The following is a 22,149-nucleotide window of genomic DNA, read 5'->3' as shown; positions in this document are numbered from 1 at the left end:
AGTGTCGCCTGAGGCAAAAGTTTCACCCCGCCTCATGGGCGGGCCGGCCCTGATGGCAGCCTCCATACCCCTCTAGCTTATTTGAATTACATATGACAGCAATGGATTCACACAGACCTGGTCACATAGATAATAATATGAGCAGCACTGGCAGTGCCAAGATCTACCGACATAAAACAGCACTGGTCACGTACATGAGGATTTTTAATGTTAGTTTGGCATACTCGGTCACGTTAGGCAATGTAGATGGCCGCGCATTCAGAACGCGACACATGCAATCTCACATCATCTGCGTTTCCGTGCATTGCTCTGCTGATCCCATTCATCACAGGGAATGGACTCTGTGCTGCATTTTGCCAAAAATGTGTTCAGCAGCAGTGTGATAGTGCATCATACTGCTGCACAGCCCCTGCAGTCTGAACATCAGAGGTGCTGCCTATGCACGTCTGATGTTCCTGCTTGTTGCACACCATATATGCTGCCAAAATGCATAACGCAGCACACATATTGTGAACGAGGCCTAACTGTATCAGTGGAGACACTGGGCACCATCTTCAGACCTTGCTTTTAGTAAAGTGCTATGCAAATACAATGCAGGAATAAGGACAAGAATAGGAGGAAATTTTTTTAGTGTTTTTAAAGTGTTGTATATCTACTGGGCGCCTCTTCACCCTCCGTGCTGTCTGTGGAGAGACACATATTCCATGATGCAGCATGGCAGAGCATTGGGGAAGAGAGTGAAGGGAGGGGATGAATTTAGAGAGGTGTTAGGCTGGCTGTGAGCTGCACAATGAGGATGATTGTTATCAAACTTTCCTCAGACTTAAAATATAAGAAATAGGAAATAAAGGTATACCCAATCTACTCCAGTATAGTCCAAACATATGTATTTATTGCACATTACAGTATATGGACTTAGCCAGAGGCGGGACAAGGTCCTCCAGCACCCAAGGCTGAGACACCAAAGTGCGCCCCTCCATCCCTCCCACCCCAGCCATCACACACTGATTAACTGACTAAGTGGCGCCCCAGGACCCCCCCCCCCCCCAACCGAACACAGTGAATTCAATGCAGGAGACTTGGGCGCAGCCAGTGCCACCATAGGCCGTAATAGGAATTGCAGCTAAAGCAGCGCACAGGGAGTAACTTTGGTGCCGTCAGAAGACGGAGCTGAAGTTACTTTTAAAACACAATAATTATATCATTCCCCACCATCCATGGCAGCCTGGAGGGGGAATAGTATTTAATACGGCCGGGACTTGTGCAGCAGCAGGATGAGTCATATACAGGCTGTATCCTGCGCCCAAGTCTCCTGCGCCGATTCCTCTCGTATGCCCCCAACACCTTAATCTCTAGTTATCTGGATTTCACCCCCAACACCTTAATCTCTAGTTATCTAGATTCCAAATGGGCTAAATTCTGATCTAAAACTTGTCCATTTTTTGCCTGAATATAAAAAGTAATTGAGTGCAGTAAGGGATTGTATGTGGATGGCTGTGTGGCAGAAAAAGGCGTGTTTCCCCTTTAAGATCAAAACGAAGAACCTGCGCTTAGAGTTCCCTGCTTTTTAGAATTAGCATGTATAGTAATAATGTGAGACTAAGAAGCTTTATAGGTTGTTGGTCCAGCAAGAGACCACAAGTAATAAAAATGTCATACTGTGTTGGAAAAATATATTACTGAGCGGCAAGACGTTTTAGGGGCAGAAATAGGGCATTTTCCTGGCTGCAACACACAACGGAAATGAGGCTTGGTTATAACGGAGGAGGTGATGGAAGTACAGAGTTGAATACGGATTCCGGAAGCCAGAACGAGGCCTGGTTAGAATACCTGCATAAGAGAGAGAGCACACCCATTGCCTTTCATCCACAGCGTCATCACACTGAAGAAGCTCACGTGATGTGGGCGTAACGCGTATGTGGGCGTGGCTAGCTGCTGATGGCTGACGGGACGCTCCTGCACGATACACATGCTGGAAGTTTGATGTCCGCATCCTGGGCAACTTAAACCGGGTACCTGGTGTCGCGGGACGCCGCGACGGAAACCGTGAGCATATATATCCTCATACATAAAAAAGGTATAGTCTTGTTACCACGCGATGGCCATATGAAGAGGAATCTTTTGCCAGCGTGACTGGGCTGCTACATGGTGGCTTGAATAGCTTATGTTGCTGAACCTATAGCTGCTGGCTTACTACTAAGGTGAAGATTACCATTGAAGCAGTGGAAGTAATAGACTATGAAGTAATATATAACGCTCTATTGTGATCTTATCAAGATTAAGGTACCAAACGAACAGTTATTGAGCCCAATAGACGCGGACACTTGAACGCAGCCCCATAGGTCTCATATGACATTTGATCTTGGAAGATCGGCCGATCTAGATTGCATGCATGTGGTGTGGCTGTTTATGGGGGTGTATGTCCAGGAGCGCTCCTGTTGTTGTAGTCCATGCAGCTTTTTATGGGGGGGAGGTAAGAGGTTTAGGGAAATAGCTGGTGAATAGAATTGATATTGAGAATAAAGTTTTGTATTTTTATAGTTCCTTGAGTGGCGGTCACTTTGTATTTTGCTAATTGAATTGTGGTTGAGACCAGCCTTCCCCTTAATTAGGTGAACTAATACATTAAGGACCTGTGCACCGGATATATTACATTTGCATACTCAAAAAATTGACTCTCAAAGTCTGAGCAGGCAGCCAAGAATTCCCACACTTAAAGGGGAACTGAAGTAAGAGGTATACGGAGGCTGCCATATTTATTTCCTTTTAATCAATACCAGTTGCCTGGCAGCCCTGCTGGTCTATTTCCCTGCAGTAGTGTCTGAATCACACCAGAAACAAGCATGCAGCTAGTCTTGTCAGATCTGACTTTAAAGTCTGAAACACCTGATCTGCTGCATGCTTGTTCAGGGGCTATGGCTAATAGTATTAGAGGCAGAGGATCAGCAGGGCTGGCAGGCAACTGCTATTGCTTAAAAGGAAATAAACATGGCAGCCTCCATATACCTCTCTCTTCAGTTGTCCTCAAGCAAACACATGCAGGCATACAGCAGCTTGAACCCTCTAATAGGGATAAGGGCTTGTTTAACCACTTGAGGACTACAGTACTAAACCCCCTAAAGCCCAGGCCATTTTTTGCTTAATAGGCCACTGCAGCTTTAAGGCCAAGCTGCAGGGCCGCACAACTCAGCACACAAGTGATTTACCCCCCCCCCCCTCCCTTTCTCCCCACCAACAGAGCTCTCTGTTGGTGGGGTCAGATCGCCTCCCCAGAAGGTTTTTTATATATATATATATATATATATATTTTTGTTATTATTTTACTAATAAATATTCCTATTTTTTTTTATTTGCACTGTCTCCCATCCCTCCCTCCCCCCACCAGCCAATCAGCATGATCAGCTGTCATAGGCTTCAGCCTATGACAGCCGATCACTCCCCAGTCTATGGAGGGGACAGCCATGTCACTAACTGAAAAGACATCGGTTTCGCCGTCTAACAGTCTCCCGAGACTGAGGGTGGGGCGGTGCTCCGCCCCTCAAGCAGGAGATGCATCTCCTGCAGTAGCTGGCCCCAGGACTTGAGGCTGATTGGCGTTAGGCAGTCCCGGGGCTGCCGCCGCGGCTACGCCCATTGGCGTGGGGCGGTCTTTAGGTGGTTAAACAATGCATGCCTCAGTAGTTGTTCAAAATTTTTCTAGTTTCCATAGTGTCAAAGCTGTCTAGTTTCCATACTGTCAGTTGTCCTTTAATTGTGAGTTACCTGAATAAAGAAACAATTTAAAGTGTAACTGTCAGGCATACAATCAAAAATCAATTCTTTATTTTTATCTGGTAAACAAGTTATAATGATGCTAACCAGCCAATCCAAAAGTTAAAATCACTATTACTTTTCTTGTTGATATTCCCCAGTTTACCTGACTCTTATTTGGTACGCAAAAAGGAAGTTGCAGGACATGCTGGGTTGTCCTTTTTTGCTTCTCTACTTCCCCTCAGACTTAACTAATGCAGCCTGATTGGCTGAATCCTCTTTCACTCCTGTTTTACCCTTCCACACCTCTGTTCCTCTCTGATTGGCCAATATTTCTCATGCTGAGACAATGCACTTTCTATAGTGAAGGCTGGAAATGACATCAGGATTGGCTTCAAAATAGCCACACTTAAAATGAGAAATGCTAAGAAGGATTTTCTCTTTTTCTACGGTAGAAAAATCACTTACATTAAAAGGTGGACAGTGCAATACATATGTTACGTAAGTAGAGCAAGTAATTTATCTACTTATCTATGTGTTTTGTTTTGATTTTTGTTTTGTTTTTCTGAGATAGTATGGCTGACAGCTCCTTTTTAACAGCTAAAAACCTGCTCTTGATAGCTGTACAGTCTTTACTCTGGTTTACTTTCTGCTTGTCTTTGTAAATAGAATTATCAGAATGTTTCTCAAACAGATTAAAGAAACATATGAAACAAAAGTCATTTATCGATCTTAGAAATTGAATAACGGCTATTAATTATCTCATGTCACTCTGGTTCCAGGCTGGTGACTTTCTTCTACAAGACCTTGTGGCAGCTCATTCTTCACTACCTTGTCCCAGCGCTGTACTCTAATGGGCAGTCCTGTTCCCTAAGCACACCTGAGCTTTCTGGAATCTTAATGAGTGGAGATGTGCTATTTGGGGCAGTATTACCCCTCCACATGGAAAAGGTGTATCCCAAACTCCTCTACACGGAGAAACCGACAGGAGCTGCATGTAGAAAGTAAGGCATGGTCATTGGTCAACAAAACATTTGTTTTTCTGTAATTTGTACATATAAATATATGTGAAAAAAAAATCACAATTGGAATGGAAAAGTGCCTCCGGTTTTCCAGGGTTCAGTGGTGGATTTATAATAATAATAATTCTAACATTTGTGTAGCATTTTTCTCCTGTAGGACTCAAAGTACTTGAGAGCTGCAGACACTAGGGTGTGCTCAGCAGGCATTAGCAGTGTTAGGGAGTCTTGTCCAAAGATTCCTCACTGGATAAGTACTAGGTTACTGAATAGGAAGAGCTGAGATTTAAACCCTGGTCATCAATGTCTGAGGTGTTGCCCTTAACCAGGGTCAGCTGGAATGTGCACTGGTTAAGGATGTTGTCTTTGACATAGGGTTGGAGAATTTGACCATGGTGTGATTCCTGGCTTAAAGGGATACTTAAGTGAGTAAAAAAAATGAGTTTAACTCACCTGGGGCTTCCCTCAGCCCCCTGCAGCTGATCGGTGCCCTCGCAGCTCCGCTCCAATGCTCCTGGACCCGCCAGCGACAACTTCCGGTTTCGCCGTCACTGGCTGACAGGCATGGGAACGCGAGTGATTGTTCGGGTTCCCAGCCACAATAGCACCCCCTATACTACTACTGCGGCCTTCTAGGCCAGTCTAGCTTTGCCCTGTAATGATTATAACTGAGTCAGTGTTCCATGATGTCTTTTTAAACCCTAGCCTGCCCCCTCCTGGCTCTGATTTACTGCTAAGAGGATACATAGCAGTAAAGCAGAGCCAGGAGGGGGCAGGCTTGGGCTTGAAAAGACATCACAGAAGACTGACTCAGCTATAATCATTCCGGGGCAAAGCTAGACTGAATGCTCAGTCAGGGATTCTTATCAGGGCTGATAACAAGAAGAATGAGCAGTGAAAGATGCAACAAAAAGCAGAGTAGGTGTTTACTGTCATGTTCTCATTTAAATATATGGTAAAATACATGAGGGTGCTTCCTCGCTGGTTCTCTTTAACCTCTAGAGCACTTATCTACATATAAAACACACTGACATCATAGGCATTTAAAATAGCCACGGCCCTTTACTGTTTTGGGGTTCTGATTAAAAAAAAAACATTAAATAAATAACAAATAACTTTATTTGTAATCAATAAAACCATTTGCCACCCAGTTGGACAGCACGAGCAACCAATTACCAACAATGTAACCACATAAGCAAACAATAACCAATTCAGGTCCATTAAACACTTTGGGGTTATCATCATATACTAGGACACCCCCAAAACAAGGAACAGCGACAAGGAAAGGGGAGGGAGGGTGGGCAGCCTGGTGCCTCTCTCAGACTGAGATGAAATTGAGCTGTCAGTCATATATATAGAAGTCTCTGCCTCCATCTCATAGGTCAGCTCTCCCAGACCTGTCCTGAACCAAACACCTTCAAAGGCAGATTTGCCTTGATTCATTAAGACTTATTGAATCAATTACCGACAGCTCGGTAAAATACCGAACTCGATAAGTTGATTTCAGGATTCATCAAAGTTATCTACAGCTGTTAGCAAGCATTCGGTAATTATTCGGTAATGATACGATAAAACGGAAGAAAGTGCAATTCATGAAAATGAAAGTGGGCGTGGTTTAGTGTTAAATGTAGGATTAGTTATCTCCTTCACTGCTCTGTCGTTATCCCTGTCAGACCAGATTGCTTACAGAGAAGATGGAGCCATTTGAAGTGGTTATGTATCAGCTGAGAGTGATTCAAAGGCGCAGAAGGGCAAGAATAAGGTCTAGAACTACATCAATTTGCAAGAGAACAGGTTTATTTGCTATACCAGGACATAAGCATTTCTCTTGAATCATCTTGTAAGAGAACACAGGCAGTTCCAGGGATAACTAATTTGCTAGCTGCAGTACATTTTTTGAATCATCTTGTAAGAGAACACAGGCAGTTCCAGGGTTAACTAATTTGCTAGCTGCAGTACATTTTTTTTTAGAAAAGGCTCCTATCAAGCCGTAGCTGGCGAAATTGTGGGATTGTCCCAAGCCACTTCCAGAATCCTGGTCCAGGTGTTAAGCCCTATTCCGAATGTTGCTATGTGGTGTTCAAAGGACTGCCTTTTACCCACAATTCCATGGGAATCTTATGGCCTTCTGTTAAATTACCGCTGTTAAATGGAAATATCGACACGTTAACAAATGGTTACCGCATTGTTATCAATATTTTATCGAATTCACACCAAATGCGGAAAAACCTTGATGAATACAACTAGAAATCGATAAACTTCGAATTCGGTAATTTAACAAACTGAAAAAAGTTATCGCAATTCGCAAAGACAATGATGAATGGAGGCCAATCTTTTACTTGAGAACTGTAATCTTCTGATGTGATAACCTGTGAAGAGAAAGAAAAAAGAGCCAGCACCACACAGAAACATATGTAACCCTATCATGTCCTTCTGAAGCAGTCTACCAAATCAAACTCTGTCATATGCCCCGCGAACCAAATACCTTATAAAAGATGAATAAAACTTTATCATTCCAGCAATAACATTCCCGGGTCATCCGACACTTATGTGTGTCTCCTTTTCACTAGTGATCATCGTGAGCATCACAAAATGTGATCACCACATTTTTTTTATTTATTTTTTTAGTCATAGATTCAATACAAGTGTTGGTATTGAATCTAATATAAACACGTTTTTGTTTTTTCCCACTCACCACGACTGTGCCATATAGAAATTGGTAATGGAGTGCGATTGCAACGGGAACCGTGCAAGCTTCCAATTGTGTTGCATGAAAAATCTGCACACACTGATGGGAAATGTGTCCAGGATTTTCATGTAAATCATGGTGCATTCGCAAAACTGTAAAGCGGCTGTGATTTTTTTTGAAGAGGATCGCAGCCAGTGGAAAAGGGCTCTAAAGAAGTGGCACGTCAGATCTATAGCGGTGCCATTGCACCAGAATGACAGCATCACTTTTTGTGGCTGCCGGAAGCCGCCCCATTTCAGGCACTTGTGATAGCCCCCTCAGCCCTCCCTTTTCCCCCATATAGCAACAGACACGAGGTCTGTTGGAGCATGCGTACAGCACTGTTAGTGTCCTGTCCAGGGCTGTTTCTTGGGCAGTGTGGGAGGGGTTACCGCCCGGGGCGCTCACTGGCAAGTAGAAAATGGTGGGCGTAGGCAGAAGGACATAACTGCTAGGGAGCTGGGGAGGTGACATGCGGTTCAGCCAAATGGAGGAAGAAAGAAGATTACCAGCGTGATCACCTTCCTTGACTCCTCCTGGGCTGCCTGTGCCAGATGTCAAGTCGTAATAATCATGTCACCACCGTGTGATGACACCAAATGTCCTGTAGCAGTTATGCAGGCTGTTAGTGCGCGACGCCCATGAAGGAGTCGGCTTTCCGGGCTTTCTTTGTCTGTGTGTTTTCCTGGTCCCTGCTTCCTCCTGGATGAGCGGCTGGTCACTAGTAAGTAGGCAGATCTACTTGTGACCTGTGGCTGTGTGACTGTCCCTAAAGAGTAAGGGGTCGCGAGTCCCCAGGGGTGGGGGGGCGCAATTTTACATCCTCGTCCTGGGTGCAATTTAGCCTAGAAACTGCCCTGGCCCTGTCACCTGGCAGGGATCACTGAAGTTTCATGCTCACCTTCAGATGTCTTCTGGATCTCTGTCACTGAAGGGACCCGGTACCGATCCCTAATGCCATTATGTGATGCTGCTTAGACATTGGTAAAGATTCAATATGCCTGATCTTCAGCGATCAACGTATGGCTGTTGTACACACACTGTTCTGACACCCGATTCCAGGTCATGACGGTCGTCATCATCCACCACGGCTGGATTCAAATCAGCATAGGTATGACCTTTAGGGCTGGTTCAAACTAGTCTCTGAACCGGCCCCCCTTGTCTCGTGTAAATGATTTTTTGAAAGCGTGCAGAAAAACATTTGACGGCTTTCAGTGGAGCTTCCCTGCAATCGTCATTTTTTCCTCTACAGCACAGGAGTACTGTTTCTCCCATGGTTGGCTCAGACGACTGGAAAAATAAGGATCAAACGTTTGCGTTTTTGCTTGCAAGTTTCTGTTTGTGATTATCACATTTACAAATTTAAATTTAATCTCTCTTACATGATTTTGTGGTTGCAACTTATACTCAACATGTTTACTAGACCCTTGCTTGTCGCATTTTGGTAAGTTTAACTGCTGTTTACACAGAAATCCTGCAAAATTGAATGCTAGGTAGGTTAAAGCAGTAATGAGCGAAAATGCAAATATTCTTTTCGACGAATTTTCGCGAAAATAATGACTATTTTTGTTTCGGAAGGCGAAAATTCGCCAAATATTTTCGCATTAATTTTCGCCTAAAGTCTGTTTTTTTCGCGTTAAATATCTAAGCCCCCTTACAAGCTAGAATCACCAAATTTTCAGGGTATATTAAGGAGATATGTGGGTACAAGAGGAAAAACAATTTGCAAAAAGACCTTATAGTTTTTGAGAAAATCGATTTTAAAGTTTCAAAGGAAAAAAGTTTACATTTAAATGCAGTAAATGACAGTTACTGTAGCAAGCCTAGCGGTAGTGTAAATTTACTAATATCAAATGAAAGGGCCAAGTGCAAAGTGCAAAGTGTCAAATGCAAAGTGCAAAGTGCCAAGTGCAAAGTGTCAAATGCAAAGTGTCAAATGCAAAGTGCCAAGTGCAAAATGTCAAATGCAAAGTGTCAAATGCAAAGTGCCAAGTGCAAAATGTCAAATGCAAAGTGCAAAGTGCAAAGTGTCAAATGCAAAGTGCCAAGTGCAAAGTGTCAAATGCAAAGTGTCAAATGCAAAGTGCCAAGTGCAAAGTGTCAAATGCAAAGTGCCAAGTGCAAAGTGTCAAATGCAAAGTGTCAAATGCAAAGTGTTAAATGCAAAGTGCACTTTGCACTTGGCACTTTGCATGGCCCTTTGCACTTTGCATGGCCCTTTGCACTTTGCATGGCCCTTTGCACTTAGCCCTTTGTGCTTGCACTTGGCCCTTTGCACTTGGCCCTTTGCGCTTGCACTTGGCATTTTGCACTTTGCATGGCCCTTTGCAGCTGGCACTTGGCCCTTTGCGCTGGCACTTGGCCCTTTGCGCTGGCACTTGGCCTTTGCGCTGGCACTTGGCCCTTTGCGCTGGCACTTGGCCCTTTGCGCTGGCAGTTTGCACTTGGCACTTGGCCCATGGCACTTGCACTTGGCCCTTTGCACTTGGCCCTTTCTTTTGATATTACTAAATTTACACTACCGCTAGGTTTGCTACAGTAACTGTCATTTACTGCATTTAAATGTAAACTTTTTTCCTTTGAAACTTTAAATCAATTTTCTCAAAAACTATAAGGTCTTGCACTTTATAGTTATAGCCCTTTGCACTTTGCATGGCCCTTTGCACTTAGCCCTTTGCACTTGGCCCTTTGACCTTGGCGCTTGCACTTGGCCCTTTGTGCTTGTGCTTGGTACTTGGCCCTTTGTGCTTGCACTTGGCACTTGGCCCTTTGTGCTTGCACTTGGCCCTTGGCCCTTTGCGCTTGCACTTGGCCCTTTGTGCTGGCACTTGGCCCTTGGCCTTTTGCGGTTGCACTTGGCACTTGGCCCTTTGCGCTTGCTCTTGGCACTTGGCCCTTTGCGCTTGCACTTGGCCCTTTGTGCTGGCACTTGGCACTTGACCCTTTGCGCTGGCAGCTGGCACTTGGCCCTTTGCGCTGGCACTTGGCCCTTTTGCGCTGGCCCTTGGCCCTTTGCACGTTTGCACTTGGCCCATGGCACTTGCACTTGGCCCTTTGCACTTGGCCCTTTCTTTTGATATTACTAAATTTACACTACCGCTAGGTTTGCTACAGTAACTGTCATTTACTACATTTAAATGTAAACTTTTTTCCTTTGAAACTTTAAAATCGATTTTCTCAAAAATTATAAGGTCTTTTTGCAATTTGTTTTTCCTCTTGTACCCACATATCTCCTTAATATACCCTGAAAATTTGGTGATTCTAGCTAGTAAGGGGGCTTAGATATTTAACGCGAAAAAAACTGACTTTAGGCGAAAATTAATGCCAAAATATTCAGGCGAAATTTCGCCTTTTAAAGCAAAAATAGTCATTATTTTCGCGAAAATGCGGCGAAATCGAAAATGGGATTTTCGATGCGAAAATGACTTTGGCGAAAATTCGCAAGCAACACTGGGTTAAAGGCAGGGGCATAGCAGTAGGGGTTGCAGAGGGTGCAACCGCATTGGGGCCCTTGGGCCAGAGGGGTCCCGAAGGGCCCTCCCTTAGCTACAGTATTAGCGCTCTATCGGTCCTGTGCTCATAATAATCACTTCTATAGATACTTTGAATTGTGGTAATCATTAGCAAAGTGCTCCCCATCCCCTTCTTGCACCTCTGACACTGTAGTTGCCATTGGCAGGTTTTGGTGCATCATATCAATTGTTATGTATAGAGTGTTTGGGGTGCCCCATTGTAAAACTTGCATCGGGGCCCACAGCTCCTTAGCTACGCCACTGGTTAAAGGACCTTTGTAACCCCATATATGTGTATTGCACCCTGCATGGTACTTGACTGCCTGTGTGTGTGTGCGTGTGTGTGATGCTTGTTCAGTGTCTATCGCTAAAAGTATTAGAGGCAGGGGGTCAGCAGGGCTGCCAGGCAACCAGTCTTGCTTAAAAGGAAATAAACATGGCAGCCTCCATATACCTCTCTCTTGTCCTTTAACCTCCTTCTGTGAGGGGAGGGGATGTGCCTGGGTGCTGCTGGGTAGGCTTGCTCATCACTGATGAATCACAAATAACCATGGTGGTTACTCATGATTCAAATTAGCCTCCTGTTGTGTGAAAGCTGATACTGGCATGACTCATTCTTCTCTCTGCAGCCAGAATGTGTCTCTTATCCATGACGATTAAGTCCTGCTAAAAGCTAATTAATAATATGCAGACTCCAGGTGGGCGTGGCTTTGGCCTTTAAGGCTAAATTATTTGGATTCAAGTGGAAATAAAAGCCATTTTTTCCCTACAAATGGATGTACTCTATACATTGGTGGTGAGCAGTTAAGGACCTTACAGTTCCTTTTTAAGACACAGGCATAACTAGAAATCACTGGGCCCCCATGCAAAACCTTGGATGTCCCCTTCCGACTCCTGCTCCTCCCCCCCACAGGTCTCTTCTGTTTCGTCAGAATATCAACAACAACCTGGAAAACACGCACGCACGCACGCACGCATGCGCACACACACACACACACACACACACACACACACACACACACACACACACACACACACACACACACACCTCATGAAACAAGCCTAAGTTTTAAAGAGGAGCTGTTAGGTATAAGGTCTCAGAGAAAATAAACACATATATCAGTAGCTAAAGATTGGCTGTACTTACATTACATATGCATTTCACTGTCCACGTTTGTACTTCACAGAATTTTTATATAGTATATGCAGAGATTGATGCTCCTGACAGCTCATGGCAGGTTCCATGTTTTTCTGTCAAATGTGTCGTCATGTCCTGCCTGCTTCCTGATCACAGAAAAGCTTGTACTGAATAACACAGTGTGCAGTGAATATTAATTAGCCATGTGGCTAGGAACAATAGCTGACTCCTGCAGTGTACTCTGCCCGGAGATTTATCAGTGCTACGCGCTGGACTGATTACAAGCTGCTGTAACCTCTCATTAGCAGCCGAGGGGAGGGCCCCAGAATGCTTTGCAGTATAGTATGCGGCTTGCGTCCTGCTTGGGTCTAACAGCTTTTCTGATAAGCACCCATCAAAGGTAAGAGAGATTTTTATCTTCACTAATGCCTTTTTGGCTTCCTTCTAAACTGTTTAACACAGGAGAATAGAGGTTTAAATTAGCTTCTGCAGCCTGACAGTTACTCTTTAACTAAATGTTTAAATCAAACCCAAAGCAGATTGGGCCCTAAGAAACAGATACTTACCTAAGAAGAAAACCTCTGGATACTCGGGAGGCTTTCTGTGTCCTCCTCCAGACCACCATCGCTGCCTGAGATGAATTTCACACTGCCCTGCTCTAATGCACGAATGCAGCCGTACTACCCCTGCACGAGTACAGACGTGCCTGAACATTAAGATAAATGGCTTTGGCTGTATGCACAGGCATGGCCCAACTCACACAGGTGCAGTATGGCCACACTCATATACGAAGAGGAACATAGCCAAGTATCATATCCAACAAGCTCTTGTCCTTACCTGGGGCTTCTTCCAGACTCCCCACAGTCTATCAGGTCCCTTGCTGTAGTTCCAATCCCCTCCAGAGAACCACTGTCCCCTCCGAATGATCCCCAACTAGATTTGGGTCATGGCTACTGCGCATGTTGGGCCCGTATATGGGCCTTCTTGATTATGCTCTCACAGATGAGATTGTTCCGCTCTTGCACAGTTCACAAAGACTGTGCATGTGCAGAATGCTCCAGGCCACAGGAATGAGAATTATGCTGGATACACACCATGCGTTTCCGCGTTCGATGCGGCCGTCGATACGCGTCGATTCGATTATTTCCGCCATGTCCGATTCAAGCTTCGATGGATCGTTAGTTCGATCTGCCATACTTTACATGGCAATCGACCTAAAAATCATCGAAATTCATTCGGAAATGCTCGGAAATAATCGAATCGACGCGTATCAACGGACGCATTCGACGCGGAAACTCATGGTGTCTCATGGTGTGTATCCAGCATAAGGAGACGCACAGTTGCCAGATCTTATGGAGTGGACAGCAGCATCCTGGAGGAAATTGAAACTACAGCAAAATAAACGATAGACTGAAGGGGCAAGAAGCTCTGGGAAATTCAGAACTCCAACCCTCCACTCCAATGCCTGTCCCAGCTCTGACCCCTGACACCATACTTACATACAGCATCTCCCTGCTACCTTTCTTTACCCTCCGTCACCTGTCCCAACTCAGTCTCTTGCAAACAGCCAAATACCCCTGCCTCACAACTGCTCCCATCCCCAACTGCAATCAGCAATGTGAAAGACACAGTGACAGCATATATAAACAAACAATATACTTGCACAGCAGGAGTCTGTCCACATGTTTCAGACAGCCCATTCTCTCTCTGTCTCCTTCATGTCTTAGCAGCTCGGACAGGCTATCACAACGGCAGTGCCTGCATCCTCTCTCTCTTCTCCTGGGTCCAAAACGTGCGTGAGGGGGTGGAGCAGTAAACAGAACTGTCAAGTCTGATGGGAGGCAGCAGCACCAAGCATGCTGCTCCGCCTCTGCGTGTCACTGTGCGTCCTGCGTGTCACTATCCTTCCTGTGCGCAGGCAAGTGATTAAAATTCAAATGTATAGATTGCCGAGCCCACCTGCTGTTAATCCATGTACACAGGTGGGCGCTGGGCCCCTGAGTCCCCCGGGCCCTACGGCGCTTGCAGGGGCTGCAGGGGCAGTAGTTACACCAGTGTGCTAAGATTAACTTTAACATGGTCTCTAAGACCTACCATAAGTCCCTTTCTATTGAGATTCTTACATTTATTAATATGGCTTTGCACATCTTTTTAATGTTATTGGACTGTTTTCTATATGTTAAGGAGCCCCTATATTGTTTATTTACATACACCATTATCATTGATCTGAAGAAGCAGACTGTGTTCCGAGAAATGCGTTTTCCTACTAGTGTATGAAACCTAATGTTACAACCTCATACAGGCTTTGCCTTTTTTAGAGGTAATATTTATCTTTTTTATACATTAAATTCAAGCCTATACCACCTGGGAGCCCCCTCTTCTCCAATCTCCAAAGTAAGGATGTATTGTTATTGTGGCTTTATAATTGCAAACCTTTGGAGAGACATGATAAAAATTACCAACAGTGGCGTCGCTACACTGGGGCTTACTGGGGCTGAAGCCCCAGCAGACATGTAAACAGCCCCTACGAAAGCCCCCCTCCCCGACCCCCGAACTTGCAGGCAGCCACAGCAGGACAAAATTCAGCCTGAAGAAAGGGCACAGACAGATCCCCGTCCACTGAGCTGCAAGGAGGGGTACTAGGGTGACCATATTTTGATTTCCAAAAAAGAGGATGATCACAACAGCATGTGGGCATGGTCATGGGTGGGGACAAATATACAAGACCTTAGCAGCGTGCTGTCCAACTTCGCGGGCATGGAGGGCCATTTTTTTCCCCCAGACCACATGGTGGAGGGCTAGCCGACCACAAAATGCAATCAGATTTGCAGAAGATTTCCCCACAAAATGCAATGAGATTGGCAACAGATTTCCCCACAAATGGAATCAGATTGGCTGCATATTTCCCCGCAAATGCAATGAGATTGGCTGCAGATCTCCCCACAAATGCAATGAGATTGGCAGCAGATTTCCCCACAAATGCAATGAGATTGGCAACACATTTCCCCACAAATGCTATGAGATTGGCAGCACATTTCCCCACAAATGCTATGAGATTGGCAGCACATTTCCCCACAAATGCAATGAGATTGGCAGCACATTTCCCCACAAATGCAATGAGATTGGCAGCACATTTCCCCACCAATGCAATGAGATTGGCAGCACATTGGCAGCACATTTCCCCACAATGCAATGAGTACAAAAGTATAAAATTCACAGGTGCAGTCTTGCAACAATCACAAAATGGTTTTGCACATACTAGTCATTAGTCACTAGAGGAGGCAAATTGATGGTGGGTGGGTGCTGGCTACAGGATGCCTGGCGGCTGTTTTGCACACTGCTACGTTTCTACGGATGTAGCTTCAGGCATCCTGTAGCCAGCACCCACCACCATCACTTTGCCTCCTCTCATTACTGGTATGAGCAAAACCATTTTGTGATTGTTGCAAGACTGCACTTGTTTATTTTATACTTTCGTACCAATAAATCAGCATCTACAGCAGTGCCAGCTTTACATCTCTTCTATCTACTTTATGCATTCTGCTGGTTACTTGAGCATGCTTGTGAAGCTGAAAAGGAGGCAGGGCCGGGTCGAGGCAGAGGCAAGAGAGGCTCCAGCCTCAGGGTGCAGTGTAGGAGGGGGCGCAAAACTCACTCAGGTACCATTCCCCTATTGTGTATAAAGCAGAGAGAAATAAGAAAAGGGGATACATGGCAGTGACTGCAAGCCAGATAACTAGAGATTAAGGTGTTGGGAGGATTGGGGGCCCTGGGGCGTCTTTTAGTCTAATAGAAATCAGTGTATGACGGTTGGGGTGGGAGGGATGGAGGGGCGCACTTTGGTGTCTCAGCCTTGGGTGCTGGAGGACCTTGTCCCGACACTGAAAGGAGGAATCTCTATTACGCCATTAGTGCACAACTCACCACGCTTGTGAGTATACTGCAGTGCCAACCTGTCACTACCTGCTTGAGCAAATAATACAACCTGTACAGAAGCAGCATTGTGTGCACTGCTTGCCTGCTTCCCCCTCCCTGTGAAAAAAGTTCAGTACTCTGACAAAAAAAAATCACCTCTGACTCCTGCTCTATTTCTCCCTTTAGCCGCGATCATTCCTGGACTGGCAGCTCGTGTTTACTTCTGGCCGCTAAGCTAATGGATTAGGCTGCTGGTTAGAGAGAAGGAGAATAAAGTAAATGGCCACATTCCATCCCTGACTGACCCTGACCATTCCAGCATTTTATCACTCACATTCTTTACTCAGAGAGCAGCGGCTGTTCTGAGTGACGGAGTAAGGCTGAGCCAGACATGTTAGCTGGCTCAGCTGGCTGCTGCAGTGCTGTGTGACATGCTGGACAGAGAAAGGCTGGGGGAGAACACAGGATGAGCCAGCGGCAGTGTCCAGCAGCCCCTGGAGTCTCTCACCACATGGTGTTCAGGTTTAGCAGCATTAGTTCCCTCTGCATAGCCGCTTCCTAGACTTCTCCTTCACTGCCTCGGATGATGTGCGTTCTGGGGGCGGGGCTGGCTCTCCTGTCTTTCTCCTCATTTGTTGGAGAGAGATGCCACTCCAAAAAGGCTGTAGGTGATTGGATGGAAGAGGAGAGGGACAGAGAGAGGAAGACTCCAGGCTGGCTCAGCTGTCTCTTCAAGCGGCTCTTCTGCCGCTCAGCTCTGTTAGGCTCCTGAGTCCTGACTCAAACGGCTCGTCTGCCGCTCGGCTCCTGACTCAAACGGCTCTTCTCTTCTTCGCTCGTGTTCGGCTCTCTTCACCGGACATTTCAAAAAGCCAGGAGGACGGCCCGGACAGGTCTGAAAAAGTGGACCTGTCGGGGCAAAAGAGGACGCCTGGTCAGCCTAAGGGGTACTCTGTGCTGCCCTCTGTCTGATGAGCGCTGCCCGCTGTCTTCCTGTCTGCAGTGGCCACTTGCATTGGGAGAAGGGGGCGCACCACTTTTACCAGCGGAGGGGGGGGGGAGTTGCAACAAGCTGCTGCTTCTGAAAATTAAAGTACTTTTAGATCAGGCTGGAGCCTGATCTACATTTTCCTCCTGCTCAGAATTACAGCTTCAGCTCAGCGCACTGCTGAGCTGATAACACAAATGAGAGGAATGTGAGCCTGTCCAGCTCACCCCCTCCCTCGGGAAAATGGGGACGCTGGGAGAAGAGGAGAGAGGCACACAGAAACACGTGCACGGGAGACAGCGGGACAGAGTGCAGCAGTGAGATGGAGGTGCTTCTTTTATGTATGCATTGTGTGCTGTATGTATGTGTGTGTGCATGTGTATGCTAATGGCTGCCGGTATTTACTGTATGTGTGTGTGCGTTTCTATGGAACTGTGTGTAAATGGCTGCTTGTATGTGTGTGTGGGTGTGTACGGATCTGCGTGTAAATGGCTGCTTGTATGTGCGTCTGCATGTGTACGGATCTGTGTGTAAATGGCTGCTTGTATGTGCGTGTGCATGTGTATGGATCTGTGTGTAAATGGCTGCTTGTATGTTTGTGTGCGTGCGTGTGTGCGGATCTGTGTGTAAATGGCTGCTTGTATGTGTGCGCGTGTGTACGGATCTGTGTGTAAATGGCTGCTTGTATGTGTGTTTGCGTGTCTATAGATCTGTGTGTAAATGGCTGCTTGTATGTGTGTGTGCATGTGTACGGATCTGTGTGTAAATGGCTGCTTGTATGTGCGTGTGCATATGTACGGATGTGTGTGTACATGGCTGCTTGTATGTGTGTGTGTGCGTGTCTATGTATCTGCAAGTAAATGGCTGCTTGTATGTGTGTGTGCGTGTGTACGGATCTGTGTATAAATGGCTGCTTGTATTTGGGTGCGTGTATATGGATCTGCTTGTAAATGACTGCTTGTATGTGTGTGTGCTTGTGCGTGTCTACAGATCTGTGTGTAAATGGCTGTTTGTATGTGTGTGTAAATTGCTGCTTGTATGTGTGTTTGCGTGTGTACGGATCTGTGTGTAAATGGCTGCCGATATTTACTGTATGTGTGTGTGCGTGTCTATGGATCTGTGTGTCAATGGCTGCTTGTATGTGCGTGTGCATGTGTACGTATCTGTGTGTAAATGGCTGCTTGTATGTGTGTGTGCGTGTCTATGGATCTGCAAGTAAATGGCTGCTTGTATGTGTGTGTGCGTGTACGGATCTGTGTATAAATGGCTGCTTGTATGTGTGTGCGTGTATATGGATCTGCGTGTAAATGGCTGCTTGTATGTGTGTGTGCGTGTCTACGGATCTGTGTGTAAATGGCTGCTTGTATGTGTGTGTAAATTGCTGCTTGTATGTGTGTTTGCGTGTGTACGGATCTGTGTGTAAATGGCTGCCGATATTTACTGTATGTGTGTGTGCGTGTCTATGGATCTGTGTGTAAATGGCTGCTTGTATTTGTGTTTGCGTGTGTACGGATCTATGTGTAAATGGCTGCTTGTATGTGTGTGTGTGCATGTATACGGATCTGCTTGTAAATGGCTGCTTGTATGTGTGTGTGGGTGTGTACGGATCTGTGTGTAAATGGCTGGTTGTATGTTTGTGAGCGTGTATACGGATCTGTGTGTAAATGGCTGCTTGTATGTGTGTGTGTGCGTGTGTATGGATCTGCGTGTAAACGGCTGCTTGTATGTGTGTGCGCGTGTGTATGGATCTGTGTGTAAATGGCTGCTTGTATGTGTATGCGCGTGTGTACAGATCGGTGTGTAAATGGCTGCTTGTATGTGTGTGTGTGTATGGATCGGTGTGTAAATGGCTGCTTGTATGTGTGTGTGTGCGTGTGTACGGATCTGTGTGTAAATGGCTGCTTGTATCTGTGTGCATGTGTACGGATCGGTGTGTAAATGGCTGCTTGTATGTGTGTGTGTGCGTGTCTATGGATCTGGGTGTAAATGGCTGCTTGTGTGTGTGTGTGTGTGTGTGTGTGTGTGTGTGTGTGTGTGTGTGTCTGTGTGTGTGTGTGTGTGTGTGTGTGTGTGTGTGTGTGTGTGTGTGTGTGTACGGATCTGCGTGTAAATGTCTGCTTGTATCTGTGTGCATGTGTACGGATCGGTGTGTAAATGGCTGTTTGTATGTGTATGCTGTATGTATGTGTGCATGTGTATGGATCTGTGTATAAATGGCTGCTTGTATCTGTGTGTTGTATGTGTGGACTATCTGACTGTGCATGGTATAAATGTATGTTGTGTGTCTGTGTGTAAATATATGTGTTACTTTGTGACATGCAAGTACACAAATTATATATGTTTTATATACTTATATAGCGATGTTTCCCCCTTTATGGGGCCCCTCCCTCCTCCCTTGTATCCAGTGTTGCATCCCTCCTTTACCCCCATATAGCGTGGACAATAAACCCCCATCCTCCCCTTCAATAGCAAAGTGTGCTTAATTTAATCTCAGAAGTGGGCTTCCATGTGCCTGTACTGTACTGATAGTAAGCTAGCTGCAGTGTGTGCTGATCTCTGCTGCCTCCAGTATGTACAGTATAAGCTGTTACTCTGTGCCTGTACTGATAGTAAACTAGCTGCAGTGTGTAATGACCCCTGCTGCCTCCAGTATGTACAGTATAAGCTGTTACTCTGTGCCTGTACTGATAGTAAATTAGCTGCAGTGTGTGCTGATCTCTGCTACCTCCAGTATGTATAGTATAAGCTGTTACTCTGTGCCTGCACTGATAGTAAACTAGCTGCAGTGCGTGCTGATCTCTGCTGCCTCCAGTATGTACAGTATAAGCTGTTACTCTGTGCCTGGACTGATAGTAAACCAGCTGCAGTGTGTGCTGATATCTGCTACCCCTAGTGTGTACACTATAAGCTGTTACTTAATCAGACAACAATGAAAGTGAAAAAGGATGCTGTTTTTACAGGGGAAGGAGGCTCTGACCGTGTGTGTGTGGGGAGGTCGCAATCGCAATTTCAGTGTTTGCAATAGGTACTTTGTTGCCCAGATACGCCTTTGCCTCTTCTATAAAAAAAAACACAAAAAAAAACAGTTATAGCCCCTCCCCCCTTAAAGCTCCGCCCCCACCTGTGAGCCCCACCTGCCAGCTATTGTGCCCCTTTTGAGCCCCCCCAAAAATCTGAAGCTGGAGCCGCCACTGATTACCAAATTAGTGTTTTTAAAAAGATATATATATATATTGTATATTGATCAGGCTTCTTGGAAAATAAGACTTCTTGGCAGGGCCAGATTTGTACTTTCCAGTGCCCTAGGCCTGCTGTCATCTACCCCCCCCCCCACCCCCCCCGCCACCACCACTACCAAAAAACATTCTGACCAACACTGACTATCGATCATTGGTTTGAATGGGCTCATTTCAGTTGTGCTGCTCTGCCTCCCATTCAGCCAAGAATCAGAGGATGCTCTGCCTGCTCAATAATTCCTGCAATTTGTGCTCCTGCCCAAAAGTGCACAGCAGCCAATAGTGTTCTGGGCTTGCATACTTGAGAAATGACGCTGATATATGTACTTGTCAAAAATGCATAACACTATACTGGCGTTGGTTGCTGTGCACATCTGGGCAGGAGCAGAAAACTTGCGCAAGTCGCAAGTGGCCAGAGCATGCGCTGCTTCTTTGTCCTCTGTGCGACTGGCTGCAGTCATAGCCACAGACAGGTGACAGGGAGCGTGAGTGGCCAGAGCATGCACTGCTTTTTTGTCCTCTGTGAGACTGGCTGCAGTCAGTGCCACAAACAGGTGACAGGGAGCGTGAGTGGCCAGAGCATGCGCTACTTCTTTATCCTCTGTGCGACTGGCTGCAGTCATAGCCACAGACAGGTGACAGGGAGCGCGAGTGGCCAGAGCATGCGCTGCTTCTTTGTCCTCTGTGCGACTGGCTGCAGTCATAGCCACAAACAGGTGACAGGGAGCGTGAGTGGCCAGAGCATGCGCTGCTTCTTTGTCCTCTGTGCGACTGGCTGCAGTCAGAGCCACAGACAGGTGACAGGGAGCGCGAGTGGCCAGAGCATGCGCTGCTTCTTTGTCCTCTGTGAGACTGGCTGCAGTCAGAGCCACACACAGGTGACAGGGAGCGTGAGTGGCCAGAGCATGCGCTGCTTCTTTGTCCTCTGTGCGACTGGCTGCAGTCATAGCCACAAACAGGTGACAGGGAGCGTGAGTGGCCAGAGCATGCGCTGCTTCTTTGTCCTCTGTGAGACTGGCTGCAGTCATAGCCACAAACAGGTGACAGGGAGCGTGAGTGGCCAGAGCATGCACTGCTTTTTTGTCCTCTGTGAGACTGGCTGCAGTCAGTGCCACAAACAGGTGACAGGGAGCGTGAGTGGCCAGAGCATGCGCTGCTTCTTTGTCCTCTGTGCGACTGGCTGCAGTCATAGCCACAAACAGGTGACAGGGAGCGTGAGTGGCCAGAGCATGCGCTGCTTCTTTGTCCTCTGTGAGACTGGCTGCAGTCATAGCCACAAACAGGTGACAGGGAGCGTGAGTGGCCAGAGCATGCGCTGCTTCTTTATCCTCTGTGCGACTGGCTGCAGTCATAGCCACAAACAGGTGACAGGACAGCTTAATGGAGAGAAACAGAGAACAGGTAAGTAGCAAACATCCTGTCAATACCCACTTTGGATGTTTGGTTGTAATTAGAGCGGACCTGAACTCAGAGCTTCCTCTCTGCTTCAAAAGATACACAATAATATAACCTTTAAAAAACATTTCTTTGTTACAGCTGATACAAATCCTGCAATAAATCGGCAGTGTCTACTTCCTGCTTTCATGGAAGCAGACATATTGTTAACATCCTGTGCTTTCAAATTAGCTTAGATGTTGTGGCAGTCAGGGGACACAGGAGAGATCAAATTACAACGTCAGATTAGACACAGATGAGGGGGAATTACACAGGCTCTCTAAAAAAATACAAGGTACATTTTTCTATGTTTTCTTTCTGTCCTGTGCAAGAGTTCAGCTCCACTTTAAAGCATCTGAATGATATTTATTTATATTTGAAAAATCTATGTATCTCTTTTGAATGTTGAAAGTGCATATGGTGGTTTGC

The 22,149-nt window shown here is 46.0% G+C and overlaps 1 protein-coding gene across 1 annotated transcript in view; it reads left to right on the top strand.

Moving 5' to 3' along the window:
* The first annotated feature begins 1,743 nt into the window (after positions 1–1,743).
* The window catches only part of LOC137562065 (extracellular calcium-sensing receptor-like), a 56,966-nt gene continuing 36,560 nt past the window's right edge, over positions 1,744–22,149 (top strand). The window contains exons 1-2 of the mRNA XM_068273405.1: positions 1,744–1,820; positions 4,533–4,754. Coding sequence (XP_068129506.1) covers positions 1,744–1,820; positions 4,533–4,754 — 299 coding nt within the window. The remainder of the gene's footprint in view (positions 1,821–4,532; positions 4,755–22,149) is intronic.

Source organism: Hyperolius riggenbachi, chromosome 3 (assembly GCF_040937935.1).
Source record: "Hyperolius riggenbachi isolate aHypRig1 chromosome 3, aHypRig1.pri, whole genome shotgun sequence".
Taxonomy (NCBI): domain Eukaryota; kingdom Metazoa; phylum Chordata; class Amphibia; order Anura; family Hyperoliidae; genus Hyperolius; species Hyperolius riggenbachi.
This window is presented reverse-complemented; position numbering and strand designations above follow the sequence as displayed.